General features: G+C 43.2%; 1 protein-coding gene across 1 annotated transcript; it reads right to left on the bottom strand.

The window, feature by feature from the left end:
* Positions 1-525: 525 nt before the first annotated feature.
* LOC120705591 (cleavage stimulation factor subunit 77-like) lies at positions 526-10825 on the bottom strand. The gene is made up of 23 exons (XM_039990021.1): positions 10543-10825; positions 10321-10419; positions 10179-10241; positions 9992-10101; positions 9766-9866; positions 9617-9678; positions 9362-9502; positions 9026-9154; positions 8103-8149; positions 7595-7658; positions 6922-7042; positions 5446-5504; positions 5293-5361; positions 5067-5207; positions 4192-4256; positions 3876-3972; positions 3516-3575; positions 2804-2956; positions 2133-2196; positions 1945-2055; positions 1575-1685; positions 1253-1429; positions 526-940 (listed from the first exon to the last, which is right to left on the bottom strand). Exons 1-23 carry the CDS (start codon positions 10552-10554, stop codon positions 732-734), a joined length of 2265 nt encoding a protein of 754 aa, XP_039845955.1. The 5' UTR covers positions 10555-10825; the 3' UTR covers positions 526-731.
* Positions 10826-14057: the final 3232 nt, after the last annotated feature.

Below are 14057 nucleotides of genomic sequence, written 5' to 3'. Positions count from 1 at the left end.
GAAAAAACTGCCGTTGGGCACTTGAATGTAGTAGTAAAACACATTGCTTATGGCGAAAGTGATGGTTCAAACAAAGACTTTCAACATCATTTTCAAGCAGAAACCTGCGAGGAGAATTTAATGGCCACATTTTTTTCAAACGGAAACAAGCAATTGAATGAGCCGATTTCGAAGACTTTAGTGGTTGCTCTTGCTCGTCCCATACACTGAAAGTCTGAAAACCTTTAAACGTCTACAGTGCAAGTCCTTGTCACTGTCCAGAGAACAGAGGGAACGATCGCACCAGCTAGTCTCTGAAAACGAAACAGTGATGGAATGATGTTGAACTTCTTAAGTTTTTTTAATACATTTTCATCTGACACGAAATTCCTCAAATCCAAGAAATTTTTGAAATACACCACGGACGTCGTTTCATTTTACAGAATTAATATTTTCATCGATTTGGAGGAGAACAACAATTTCAAAAGTTCCCAGCTTTGACACTGAATTGGTGGGGTCGTTTCATTAATCAACTCAAAGCACTAATAGAAACAACAAAATGAAACACCCCATTGGGATTAGCCTAACTCAAAGCTTAGCAAGTTAGCACCAACAGTTTGGTTTGGTTCTTACACTACTCTACAGCAATGCAAATTATGAAATACAGCAAGTCAGCCACTAGATACATTCCACTAAAACACAATATCTACGGATGTACTGTGATTTGTTAAAAAAACATATATTAGTAACTACTAGTCTGTGCTCGCAGAGTGGTCCCCGGAGAAGGCGCTTCCACCGCCGGAGAAGGAGAATGCCGAGGATCCAGATTGTGAGGCAGCGGTGGCACCACCCACGCCCAACCCACGGCTCCTCTGGATCTGCCGAAGCCTGAATATGTCCCTTGGAACTGCGGCTTGGCTCTGTACCGTCGTCGCATCCTCTTCCTCCTGCACAGTGTGCCCTGCATTCCAGTCCATCAAGCTTAGGCCGTGTTTAGTTCCCAAAAAATTTCCTACAGTACCCATCACATCGAATCTTTGGACACATGCATGGAGCATTAAATGCAGTTGAAAAAATAACTAATTACACAGTCTAACTGATTAGCACGAGATGAATCTTTTAAGTCTAATTAGTTCATGATTGGATATTATTTGTCAAGTAACAACGAAATGTGCTACAGTACCAAAATCCAAACTTTTCACCAACTAAACACACCCTTAGATCACAAAAGATTCCATTTCATCACACAGATAGATAGAGATGGATTACTTACTTCCGGCATCCTTCCTCCTCTCTCTTGGAGGTCTATGAACAGATCCGTTCTGGTTTAGTCCAGATTTGCCGACGCCCGAGAGCTCGCTCGCGACACCTGCTTTCCGAGCATTCTGTGCAGCTGGCAATGTGCTCTGCAGCAGCACACTGAGCACCACATCAATATCCGGCGATGGTCCTGCCAAGATGTTCATATATTCAGCGTGTACTCAAAACAGATCATCCAGCTATGCGTGTATGCAAAAGCCAAATACGAAGCCCTCAGCACTCAAGAGCCCACACCGAACGCAATAGTCTAACTGAGAGGAGTGAGGTGTGACGACCTTCAATAGCAGGCAAATTCTTGATGAAAGACGTAGTCGACGGAGATAGCATTTTGAGCATGTCTTCAACCTCCTTCGTGTAGCCACTGGTAGCCGGCGAAATCTCTGGGCCTGACAAATCAACAATGATGTCCTCAACAATGATTTTCCACTCTTGCCAACCAAGGGGTTGGAGTAGTCTAAAAAGCAATGTTAAATGGCCAATCCAACCACAAACTCTTCTATAAAATCATTCCCCTTCCCAGGCTGATAAAAACAGGTAGGACATCTAAAACACAGAAAGGAATGGAGTCCTGCTTATCTTTGTCACAAGGAAAATGAGCTCACACACAAAAACTTGGAATAATGTAAAGTTCTTCCGTGCAAATACCTTTCATCTGCCTTGGATCATAAATAACCATTTGGGAAGTCACAGGACGAACAACTTTTCCAGATTGTGGTAGCGACCTCGCCCTTGCACTAATTCCCACAGTACCTTTATCTGCACCAGAAACAGCATACACATTCAGTAACTTTGCCATATAAAGCTAAGACGTCCTCTAAAAGAAAGCAACTCACCTAGCATACTGCTGGTATTCAGCGTAGCTGATCTGTCAACCTTAACAGTGTTTTTTGCAAGCCACTGCAATAGTAAAATTAAGAAAGCATAAGTGAGCTTCTCCATGGAAACTAATCAGCAACTCTGTGAAAAGACTGCATCAGAAATATCAACCAGCAAAACAATTCATTTCTAGCCCAAATTAACAGAGAATTCAAGGGCTGCATCCAAGTTGCATCATATTATTGGTACATCAAATATACTCAAATATTTTAAATTTATGGGAGCACACACACTCTAGCACCTGGAATCACTTGTCTGTACCTTCCGATTGTTCCAAGAAGCTTGCAGAATCACTGCTGATGCCACACATACAAATATATATACTTTAGGCAAACTTGTTAATTCAACTTCTATCAAGAACTTAGTCCAAACAGTTGCAGATGTCGATTGGTGCTCAAAATTTTTAGTACTGAAGATTACACTAAGATCAGTGAATGTTAATTTTCTTTTACTCAAATAATAGTTTAGCTTGGGAGTGGATTCCAAATATCACCAAGTTCAGACTCACAAGCAGATAATTTAATTTGGTCATTTAGCACATTAACATCACAGACAGTACAAGAATGCAAACACAATCGCTTATGTATAGATCGCACAAAAGCTTAAGCATAAGTTGGATAGTGCAAACCTCTTGTCTCACTAGATAATCCAATTCTTTTGATGAACATGGCCAAAGATCCATAAAACTGTATCGAGAAACTACGTCATGAAGTGTGTTTTCTGATGCAGATAGGACATCTTCTGATGTCCTAGATAGAGCCTCCTTCCTTCTTTGTTCAACCTGAGAAAACACAATTTTTTAGTTATAACACAGGCAAAAAATGTAGATCTCCAGAGCAAATATGAAAATACTTATAGGACTGGGGAACATGAAAAGGCTAAAAGAGAAGATTGGGACTCAGAAGGGAACACTGAAAGATGGAGAGAAGGAAGTGCAAATGATATTGAGAAAGCAGTATGGCACACATGCTACTTAGCAACAAACATGCAATTGACCGTATAATGGGTTGGACAAAGTAAAGGAAAGAGCATAAAGCTACCATACACCGTGATTTAATGTTAGCTATCCTACCTGCCAACACTGTTTCATAAACTATGAATGGGCAGTACGGTTTTAAACTTCTAATGTAATCCATTACGGGGAAGCTTACAAAAATTATGCTGTAAGGTGCAACAGGGGTGGCACATTCAAACCACAAATACGGACCACAAGTACGCACTTCCAAAAGAAGGCCATATTTCATTGCACAGTGACCAGTGACAACCTTAAGCATGAACAGACCAGTCATGTTGACACGAACTTTGCCCAGACTTACAAAACCAATAAACAGAGCTCATACCTTAAGCATGCTTGACAAGTCCCCATAAGTGTGCTCAAATTGAACAAACCGCTTCCATACCTGCAAGAGAATAGCAACATATATTAGTTCGGATAACAAACAGGTTGATGAATGTATTTGCGCTAATCACAGACAGGCGTAAACTACATTGTACATACCTATCGATATGCATTTTACTCCTCTATAACAAATATCAAACAAGATGACTACATTAGTTCCCAAAGCAACTAAGAATTTCACTAAAAGGTGGAAATAGACAAATTATGAGCTAATGCTTATTGGTATTGTCAAAGTTTCGATCTTGCTTAAGAAAATGCAAAGTGATGCTGAAAGGACATCTCAATAAAACAAAAGACTTACCTCTGTGGATTTCTCAGGAGGAAGTAAGCTCAGTGCTCTCTCAAACAAAGCACGCACATTTCTATCATCATTTAAACGACACAGGAAGTCCGCATATCTGAAAAATAGCTTCAGTTTCAGTAATCTTACTATCGTATGACAGAGACTGTGAACCCTTCTCAATCCCCATTATACGAATGTAACATTTGTCATACATTAATCAGTGGAGCAAGAGCTTTTCGGTATGACTGTGAATGGGAGCATGATAGACCATAAAACACCAAACGTTCTATGAAGAATTGCCAATTGAGTCAAAGAAAAGGTCAAAAACACTTACTCAAGGATGTATCCTGGCTCTTGCATAAATCTCTTTAAACCTGCTTCAAACACACTTTGTGCCACCTATAAGAGAATACTTCCCATATGTTATAATGAATTAACTACCGGTTCAAAAAAAATAATGAATTAACTATAGCAAACTGAAGGAAGAAATGAAATCAAGAATCAGTATGTATATAGTATCAAATGTTCTGTCTTCAGAACTAACTAGAATTGAGTTCAGTGTAGAATTCTAACTAAACTACTATTAATAGTTCACAATATCAACTTCTTTATCATATCTAAATGCAACTTTTATGGATCAATTTTCTGTTCAACACCAGCATAACTTTATGAAAAACATATACTCTGGCCTATGACAGAAACAAGATGGCCAGTGAAAAAACGTCAGTGCGCCATCATTGGCTTATTAAAAGCAAACTTCACCACTCTAAGGAGGATTCAATTCCTAGACTTTATTTGCCAATCTTGTGCAGCTTAAAATAGATGGCATACAACTGTACGACCCAAAGAACTATCATGGGATGCATTATTGTCCTCTCTGCACGACCAAATTACTCATTAGGATGGTCAGATTTTATGTAACAGCCCAGAAAGTACATGAGTGTTTTGTTGCTGCATGGCAGATTACCAGATACAAGGTTCAAAAAGGATGAATGCTAAAGTGAAAGATGCTACAGGGTGAATCTATAATGGTATTGAAGATCTGATTTTGTAATGATTTTTGAAACGTGAGCTGCATATTAGACCCTATGAAACTTACACATCTATTTCCAATTGTCTTCTCCACTACTGTAAAAACAGATATTGAACCTATGGAAAAAGAAAGAAAGAAAGAAAGAAAAATATATAGGATGGCATCACTTTCACAACCTTTGCGTCCTTGTCGAGGCAGAATGCCATTGTAGCATAAGCAACATACACATGATAAGTGCAGCTTGGTGACTTCCGAGCATCCAAAAAGTACTTACGAGCTGCTTCAATGCCTTCAGTTCTCCTTAGAAACCGAATAAACTATAATAGGAAACCACAGCCCAAAATTTATCACAAAGCGCTCAACAATAGAAAATAAGTACATCAAAAGATAATGCCAGCTTGCCTGAATGTGTGCAAGTGAGGTGATGCTAGCATTTTCACCTAGAAGAGACTCGTATATTGTCTTCGCAGTCTGCACGGAAAAGCGCATATGAGAAAATAAAAATTATCCTAAGAGGGATTGTGGCTTGTTAGTGGTGAAGGGCAGGTAATGGACCTGTATTGCCCCTCTGGACTCTTCCATTTCAGCAAAAGCATACTTAAGTACTTCAGAATCTAAAAAAGAGAATTTCAGGGGTCAAAATAGGCCAGAAATGCTGCTCCTGATGTAACAATGTAACTCGAAATGAATAAAAGAAATGTCCCAGGTCTGCATGCAACATAATTAGAGTCAAGAACTACATGTCATTTTCTGATATCTGTAGTACTCAACATGATTTAAGCAGGACAGTTCTTAAGTTATTTAAGTATATAATACATATATCACAATAAAGAAATCATGAGGCCACCAGCTGTACAATTTTAGTGTAAGCAAGAAATCTACTTCAAGATGTTGGTATCAAGCGATAAATAGGTAACAATTAGCAATTCATAATAAGCAAATTCTTGCTCAAACTCTTAACAATACTAACAAACCTCTCTTTTAACAATATATTTGCTACAAAAATAACGCAACAACACCTTATGTTCCAAACAAGTTGGGGTAGCTAGAGACGAAAACAAAAGAAAGCATGCAAAGAAAGTAAAACAGAATTAGCAATAGTAATATTATAATAAGGTCAAATATCCTAGTTCATAATCCAGTGCATGTGGATTGCCAATTTCCTCACACTCCTATCCAAATATAAATATATATCTTTGGATACATTGACTTGGAGCGGAATTCATCATTGCACTCATGCATAAACTCATGTGCCAGTGTTCTTCGTTGAATGCAGAAAGGCTAGGGAAAGGTAAACCTCTCAGACTGCAGGATTATCATGAGGATTTGTAGGGAACCCAAAATCCTGTGAAATTAAAACTGTAAAAGTCTTTGCCTAAAAAATGAGGGTACACAGGTCAAATAGCCATCTCTACTGCACCAACTTTTTGATAGCCTTTTAATTTCAACTATATGGTTGAATGTAAAATAATGTGGCTCTATCATCTTCATCAAGAATGTAACTTGAACTATGACCAAGTTCTTACATGCAGACCTCTCAACAATGTTTGACCTGCAGGACCCAGTCACTGGTTCACTGCTCCTTTGGGTTGATGGATTGAACTGATAGCTTGCTCTTGGAACACAAACTGAACAGGACATGGCTAACATGTGGATACACAGACTAGTGGAGGAATTCTCCTAGCAAGTATGCAGCACCTTGAATAACCTCCTCAAAGAGTCATCTCCCGATGGTAAATGGTACTGCATATCCCCCTGGAGACATATCTCGGGGAATATTCCAATTCATCTAATAAATTCATTCAAGTAAACCAGTCATTTAATTCTACCAGGTAAAGGCCGTAAGACTCTTGACAGCAGATTTGAAATTGTTGTTGTTTCCCCCCCAACAACTCTTCCACATCACAGAGCATGTTTCTGAGTTATTTCAGTAGACCAGACAGAGTACAAGATGCATACTTCCAAAAATAACTAATTGACTAGTGGAGTATCCATAAATGAATTGACCAAACGAATTCTAAATTATGTTACCAGGGATCGCTTTTAGAGCACGCTGAAATATTTTGGCTGCTGAATCCATAGAACCGTTCTTCGCATGCCACATAGCATAATCATACCATATATCAGGATGATGATATAGATACATCAGGCACTGGCAAAAATTGTAATAGTTAAATCAATTGCAATCGGAAAATTGATCAAATCTTTCAGTGACTTTCAATTGTCTTAGACAAACTACAGCAATAAAAAGAAAGAACTGCATAGCAAATCTGGAAGAAAAAAAAACTCGAATATGCAGGAAAGCTGTGTATCACTACATTAAAGAAGAGAAACAATTCTGAAAACTTTGATTTGCTTCCATAAAGTAATAGCACATAGAAGATGTTTTTTTCTTTTCTTTCTTTTTGCCCATGAACTGCGAGTGTATAAATAGAACAGAGTCGTACTGAGTACAAGAAAGGAAAGAAAGAGACGGGTTAGGATGAAAATATGAAGTTACAAACTCCAGCCTATAGGCTATTTAGCCATAGTGTATGGACAGATATGTTTACAAATGTCCTAAACAAGAGACTTACACATGTTAAAATATGATCATAATGTATAAGGCTGCATGACTAGATTTAAACAAAAAAAAATGATACTCTCATCATCATCTCATTCATAGGCATCTAGCATCTAAGTATACAGATATAAATAAGCTTACTTGCTCATAAGTAAACGTAACACGCCTATTAGCTGTTGTAACATCTATCCTTTGAGGATTCCCCCTAGAGTGAAACAGAATTTTTGCAGTCAGCCGAGATGCAGGGACTGATCATATATGTAAGTGACAGAAAGTGAGAAACTGGACAAGTTAGAATTAATGCTTAATGCATAACTTGCCCCCACAGAATGACCATAAAGAATAGAAAAGGTACAGAACATAAAGACAAGTTACCAATTATTACACTTAACCACAGAAAACAAAAATGCTACATTAAGTTCAGAAGGAATGATCAACTGCACATGTTCATCGGACTCTCTAAATTCCAGATAAAATAAAATACAAACTATATAATCATTTGATTAAGGTGGAGGTAAGAGGAGAAGAATATGAAGAACAGAATTAGCTGTTAAGCGGCCCTCTATAAAATTAAATTAAGTGGATAAAAAAACATTGTTGATTTTTCACTCATGGCAACATAGCATTTGTGACACGGATGTTTACTCACTTTTCAAATGTCAAAAGTCTTTTCCATGCCATAGACTGTTGCTCTTCCTGTGAAATAAGTTAAGAAGTTACCTGTCAGTCATACTAGTCATTTGGACCTTGCAGACTGAAAAGAAAATGAACAAAATTTTCCAGTATCGAAAAAATTGTCAGGAAAAGCTTCAATAAATCAAAGAAAGATCAGTAAATGAAACAAGAAAATTACGCTTTATAGGGAAGGGTATTTATATCTGTATTAAGTTTAATATGACAGTAACAGCCTAAACTTGAAGCGAAACAAAATAGCCCAAACTCAATATGAAGTTCCATTTGACGCATATGAACCTGACAAGATGAAAATTTGCTTTCACATTAAGCAGATGCATTCTAATTTTTTAGATACATAATAAACTTCTGTGGAATACTGGAAGGCTACTGAATGGACTTCAGTTATCTAGCTATACGGGTTGCAATTTCTTAGCACGTTCAATTTCTAATTTTTGCAGTACTGCAGAAGCAATTGAGATGCAACAAGGGGAGAGAGAAACTTCCATGCCATACAATTTAAGCTACCTTTCTCTGCGTGTGCAGGGGGGAGGGGGGGGGACTTCAAACTAAGTCAACAGCAACAGCAACAGCACCACAACGCAACTAAGCCTTTTAGTTTGAAGTAGGTTGGGGTAGGCTAGAGATGATATGCAAATAAGAACCACCAACAATGGGGACATAAAGTTAAAGGTATTTGCACTAAAACATATTTCTGACTAAAACATGGTAAACAATCATCCATACAACAACAACAAAGCTCTTATCCCCAAGTAAGTAGGCTTAAGCTACAAACAATTGTACATAAAAATATTAAGTCAAAATCTATGGATTTGCACCATATGTTCCATACCTAATCGCCTAGTATGAATCAGCATTAGGACCTGAGAAATGGCTTACCTTGTAAGAGCCTGTAGGGGGGATGGCCAGCACGTTCCAATCAATATCATCAATGTATTTTTTTCGCTCTCTATATACAGCTTTAGCACTGTTAAATTTTGGCTGATATTCAGATAACAAACCTTTTGCCTGGAAAACACAAGTAATCATCAGCTCAAGTACGGCTGTAAAAATTATGAAATAAAGGCAAGTCAGGTTTACATTGCCAAAAGGTTAATAAAATCAAAACAGCAAGAAAGCATATAAGAACCAAGTTTTTTTTCCCAACATAAATTGTAGACTTATTTCCATGCTGCATTGCAGAAATATTAAAATCCAGACAGAAATTCCAATTACCAAGGTGCGGCTGACGGAATTCTCGAAGTTCTCATATTCCTTCCATAGCTGTTCTACACGATTAGTTGGAACTAAAATTGCTTTCTGGTACACTTTACGTACAGTAGTCATGCGATGCGACTCTTCCTGGGGAGTCACAGCCTAAAGAGTTTGCAAGCCAACAATGACCCAGAACACAAAACACAAATATAAGGCCATAATGTTAACTTGTTAAGATGGGGAATCGAACAGGAAATAAGAAGTAGCACGACTGACCGGCATTGACTTCAAGAATGTAATATACTCCATCCAAACAGGACCAGAAGCAGCATCATTCCCTGGATATTTAAGGCTAATTTGTTCATTCTAATCCAAAAGTGGCTTCATCACCAAAAAAATGCTTGGAGTGAGAATCTTCTGCTTACCAACATAGTTCAGCATGAAGTCAAAGGCCTTTTTTGTCTCATCGAGACCCTCAGAGCCCCTTTTATCATTAATTCTCCTGATGAAGTTGATGTAACAGCGCCTGCAAGTTAGGTCCGACCAGAGAGAATCAATGATCCAATGTGCTTGCATGAGAGCGGATATCCGTGCATGTCAACTCAGATAGATAGAGCTTTTGTGCGCAAGGGAGGTGAGTTGAGCACGGACCAAAGGCTAATGTGGAGGCAGTTGAGCAGGCATCTGCTGAAAATCTGCTTGGTGGCTTCGTCATTGTTGGTGGCCATGTAGGCTTCGACATACTGCTTCCAGTACTTGGCCTGCGCATTCACATTATGTGTCAGCACTTTGGCAGACCGAATGAGGAAGCGAAAGGGATCAACGAGAGTATACTGACAGCCGTGGGGAAGGTGGCGAGAAGCCTCTCGTAGATGGGGGCAGCCTCGTTGATGGGGAGCAGCTGAAATCGATAGGATTGGATTGGGTTGGGTGAAATTCAGTTGAGGGGACTAGAGCAGAGTTGAGAGTAGAGGACTGACGAGGGCCTCCTTGGCGAGGATCTCGGCGGCCTGGACATTGTAGATGTCGCCTCCAACACCATGGCCGCCGCCGCCGCCGCCGCCTCCTCCTCCTGATTTCTGCACCCAACCACAAGTGATTCAGTAAAGCGATTGATTTACCGAGGCCCCCAACAAAGGCCAGGCCCTAACTGTGAGGAGGAGGGAGGGAAGGAGGCGGGAGGAATAAGCCGAGGCACTTGCCTCTTCAGGCATCTAGCAATCGGGTGGCCGTCGAGCCGAGCGACCACGGTTCAGTTGCGCCGCGCCGGTGGGGATTGAACTTGACTGCTTGAGGGAGCGGAGGGGAGGGAATAGGGCTTCTAAAGCTGAACCGCCGGTCTGGCGGCCCTCCTCGGTCGTCTCCCACCTCCGGCCCTCCCCTAGCAGTAGCAGGACACAAGACTAGTAGTAGTAGGCGCGGTCGGAGCCTCAGCCTCGGAGGAGAGCGAGGGAGGAGGCCGGAGCTCGAAGACAACAGACGGACGGACGGAGGAGGACGAAGAGACCATATTCATTGAAGATTGGGCCCACGTGAAGATTGGGCCTGCGGTTATCGAGCCCACATTGTCCCCGCAGGCCGCACATGGTGAACGTTTTGTTCAATGCCCCTAGGCCTCATCTCACTTGGTCATTTTTAATTTCTGAACCACCTTGCCGGTTGATTTTTGGTGAAGTTTGGTTCCGTGTTTCTTTTTTTTAGATAATGGACAATAAAATCCGGCCTCTACATCCGAGGATGTACACAGCCAATTAATACAGAGTTTGAAAAAATAAACAGCAAGCCGATAGTCTTTAACATAGACAAGGGATCTAAAGCAAACGTAAAAAATGCTTCCACCCTCTATTGGTAATTTCTAAAGCAATCATCTCTAATTTCTTGCTCATCACAACGAGGGTGTCCTTGGCCTGCTCATCACGCTGCAACTGGGCCCAGAAGCGTAGCCAATAAGCTCCCCTGAAAATAACCTGAAGATTCAAGGTTCTTTTTCAACACCATTCGTTCTACCTTGTGTAGGGTGTGCTCATCCGCCTTTCCCGCATTCCTGCTGCTTCGGCGGAGTTTGGCAACAGCAGGAGAAGTGGCCTTCCCCATGGCTGCCACCTCATCCTCGGCTGCTGGCGGTGGAGGTAGTGGTGCGTCTAATGCCATTGCCTCCACCACTGAAGGCGATAAGTTGATGTCGATCAAGGTTGGAGCCGTGGAAGTTGCCGGGAACATTGGCGACGGGTCCTTGGGGGGCACGAAGACGCCCTCCGTTGATGTAGAATGCAGCGAGCGTGGAGAGGACGTTGAGGAAGGGTTCTTCGGCGGTAGGGTTGCAACATCCCCCACCAGCGGTGCTTCGGCAAGGGGCACAACGCCCTCGAGCCCCTTCTCCTCCGCCACCATAGGACGTGGCGAAGAGGCGATAGTGCTGTCCCACCAACATCTTGGTGGTCACGTCGCGATGCGCCACTAGCGAGGCGCTAGTCGGAATCTCCTGCAACAGCGTGGGCATCGGTCCAGTACCGGACGGCTGACCCACGCCGAGCGTGGCGCTGGATGGCGGTGTTGGAGGGTGTAGTGTGACTTCTTCTTCAACACCTGCAACTGGCGACGCGGGGTAAGTGAGCAAAGGCAGCCCCCCGTCAAACCCAAGAGAGGGGTTCAATTCCCCTCCCACTTCGGCAACTTCATCTGCAAACATGAAAGGATGAGGTTTGATGGGAGGTGCTAGCATAGCATTATATGTTGCTAGCTCTTCCTCTGTCAAGGGTGAGTATCGTTTCCATTCTTCTCCACCCTCCTTCTCAACCATGACTTTAATACTTATTTCTTCAAAAAGCTGCTTACAAGCCAAGTCCATAGCTTCTTGAATTAAAGCCGCCTGTTTATGATAAGCCCCACTTTGAGAATGAGAAGGTAAAGTGCAATCGGAAGCAGAAGAAGATTTGCCCTTCTCAAAGTCCTGTGGTTTTGGAGCATCATCTGCCTCTTCCATCTCCCTGTCACCATCACCATCAAGGTCTTTGTCATCATCTCCCAGAAGGTCATCATCTTCAAGATTGAAAATTTCAGGAGCCACTTCATCTGGCTTAAAATAAAGCCGGTACATACTCCCTTTGACACAGACATCAGCATATTTTGGAATTTTCTGAACATCGAAAACAGCCACCAAAATGCGGACCTCTCCCGTCTGACGAAGGTGATAGATATCAACCTTTTGGGTCTCACCGATCATAGTTCCAACCGCCCAAAGTGGTAGGAAGGAGCGAAGCAGACGAGGTACCTTGGTGACCGTCACCCAAACCTTATCCAGGACTTTGATGGGTTGCACATCATCAACAAATTCTTCAAACAAGATAGTACCTTCCTTGTTCTTGGTCGTAACCGTCCCAACAGCTACCAAGCGATCCAATTCCTCCTTACTGGGAAAAGGATCCACGAAAACCTGGTGACCCAACTCCTGTACCTCCCACTTCCAGCGAATAGGAATGAGTCTTGAAAGCTCTGTCACCAGCAAACGCGAAGAGACTTCACCCGATTCCACAGTAATTTGTGCCGCCGCAGAGTTCAGGTCCGAAGCAACAATGTCATTGAGGTTGGCCGCTTGAATTTGGAAAAACCCCATGCCATCCTCCGCTGCCCCACAATAAGTGACCGAAGGTTTTGGGCCTCGCAACAAAGGGCATTGGTTAGTGTAGTGATCCTCTAGACAGATCGTGCATTCCAGGTTCCCTGAGCGCTTCCGCTTGGACTTGCCACGCTCTTCAGCAACCGGTTGACCGTTTTTAACACCATTAGCAGCGGGTTCCATGGCCTCGCGGCCCTGATCCGGATCATGGCGTTGGTTGCCCGCTCCTGAGCCCGAGCCACTTGAAGGTTGATCCCCTGCTGCTGGTGCTTGAGGAGGGAGGGGTGCGCCGCCCCTACCCCCAGCCATACCCCTGCCAATAGGGGCGTTAGGGCCTCCGGTGCCCCCTGCGGCCTGGTGAGCGCCACGGCCACGGCCGCAGTCGGCTGGAGCACCGCGGTCGGGACATTCACCTCGGCCCCGATCGGCCTGGAGGTCGCGCCCCCGCTCCACCTGATCCGCCCGGCCACGCCTGGCTTGATTGCCACGCCCACGATCTGGCTGTCCTCCATTGACCAGGTGCAGCGAGGTCAGCCGCCACTTGCCGGTCAGCCGCCACTTGCCGATCAGCTGCCACCTGCCGGTCCGCCGTGCCGCGACCTGGGATGGTCCGGAGGCGAAACCACCGACCTCGACCGGCCATGAGAACCTCGCGGTAGGTTGGTTTCGGAGGGAGAAGGTGTGGTGGCACTGTGGGAGAGATGAGCCGCCGTCTAGGGTTTCCTTTGGCCGATGCAGACGTCGCAGCGGTCGTATTTCCTATGGCCGTTGCAGACGTCGCGGTGGTCGAAGAGACCAGGACCGTGCCCAACCCCAACTTGGGAAAGCCCCGAGGTGGACCCAGGTTCGGCACTGACGGGTTGGATGATTGCTTCGCATTTGCAATTGTCGGACCCGTTAAGTTCGGAATTCGAACTGGCGCGATTATCGGATCAGCCCGACGTTTCCCCGTCTTCTTCATCTCCGGGAGAAACTCGCCGAGCGTCACCGGCGGCGTAACCCTCGGCGGTGGTAGCGGCCCTTTCCATAGCTGCTTCCAAGGAGGTCTCACTGGACGCGCCGCATCCACCTTGCTCCTCCCCGGCTGCTTGGCAGTCCCAC

This window comes from Panicum virgatum, chromosome 5K, assembly GCF_016808335.1.
Source record: "Panicum virgatum strain AP13 chromosome 5K, P.virgatum_v5, whole genome shotgun sequence".
NCBI lineage: Eukaryota > Viridiplantae > Streptophyta > Magnoliopsida > Poales > Poaceae > Panicum > Panicum virgatum.
The sequence above is the reverse complement of the archived record's forward strand: the minus strand, read 5'-3'. Positions and strand labels throughout refer to the sequence as shown.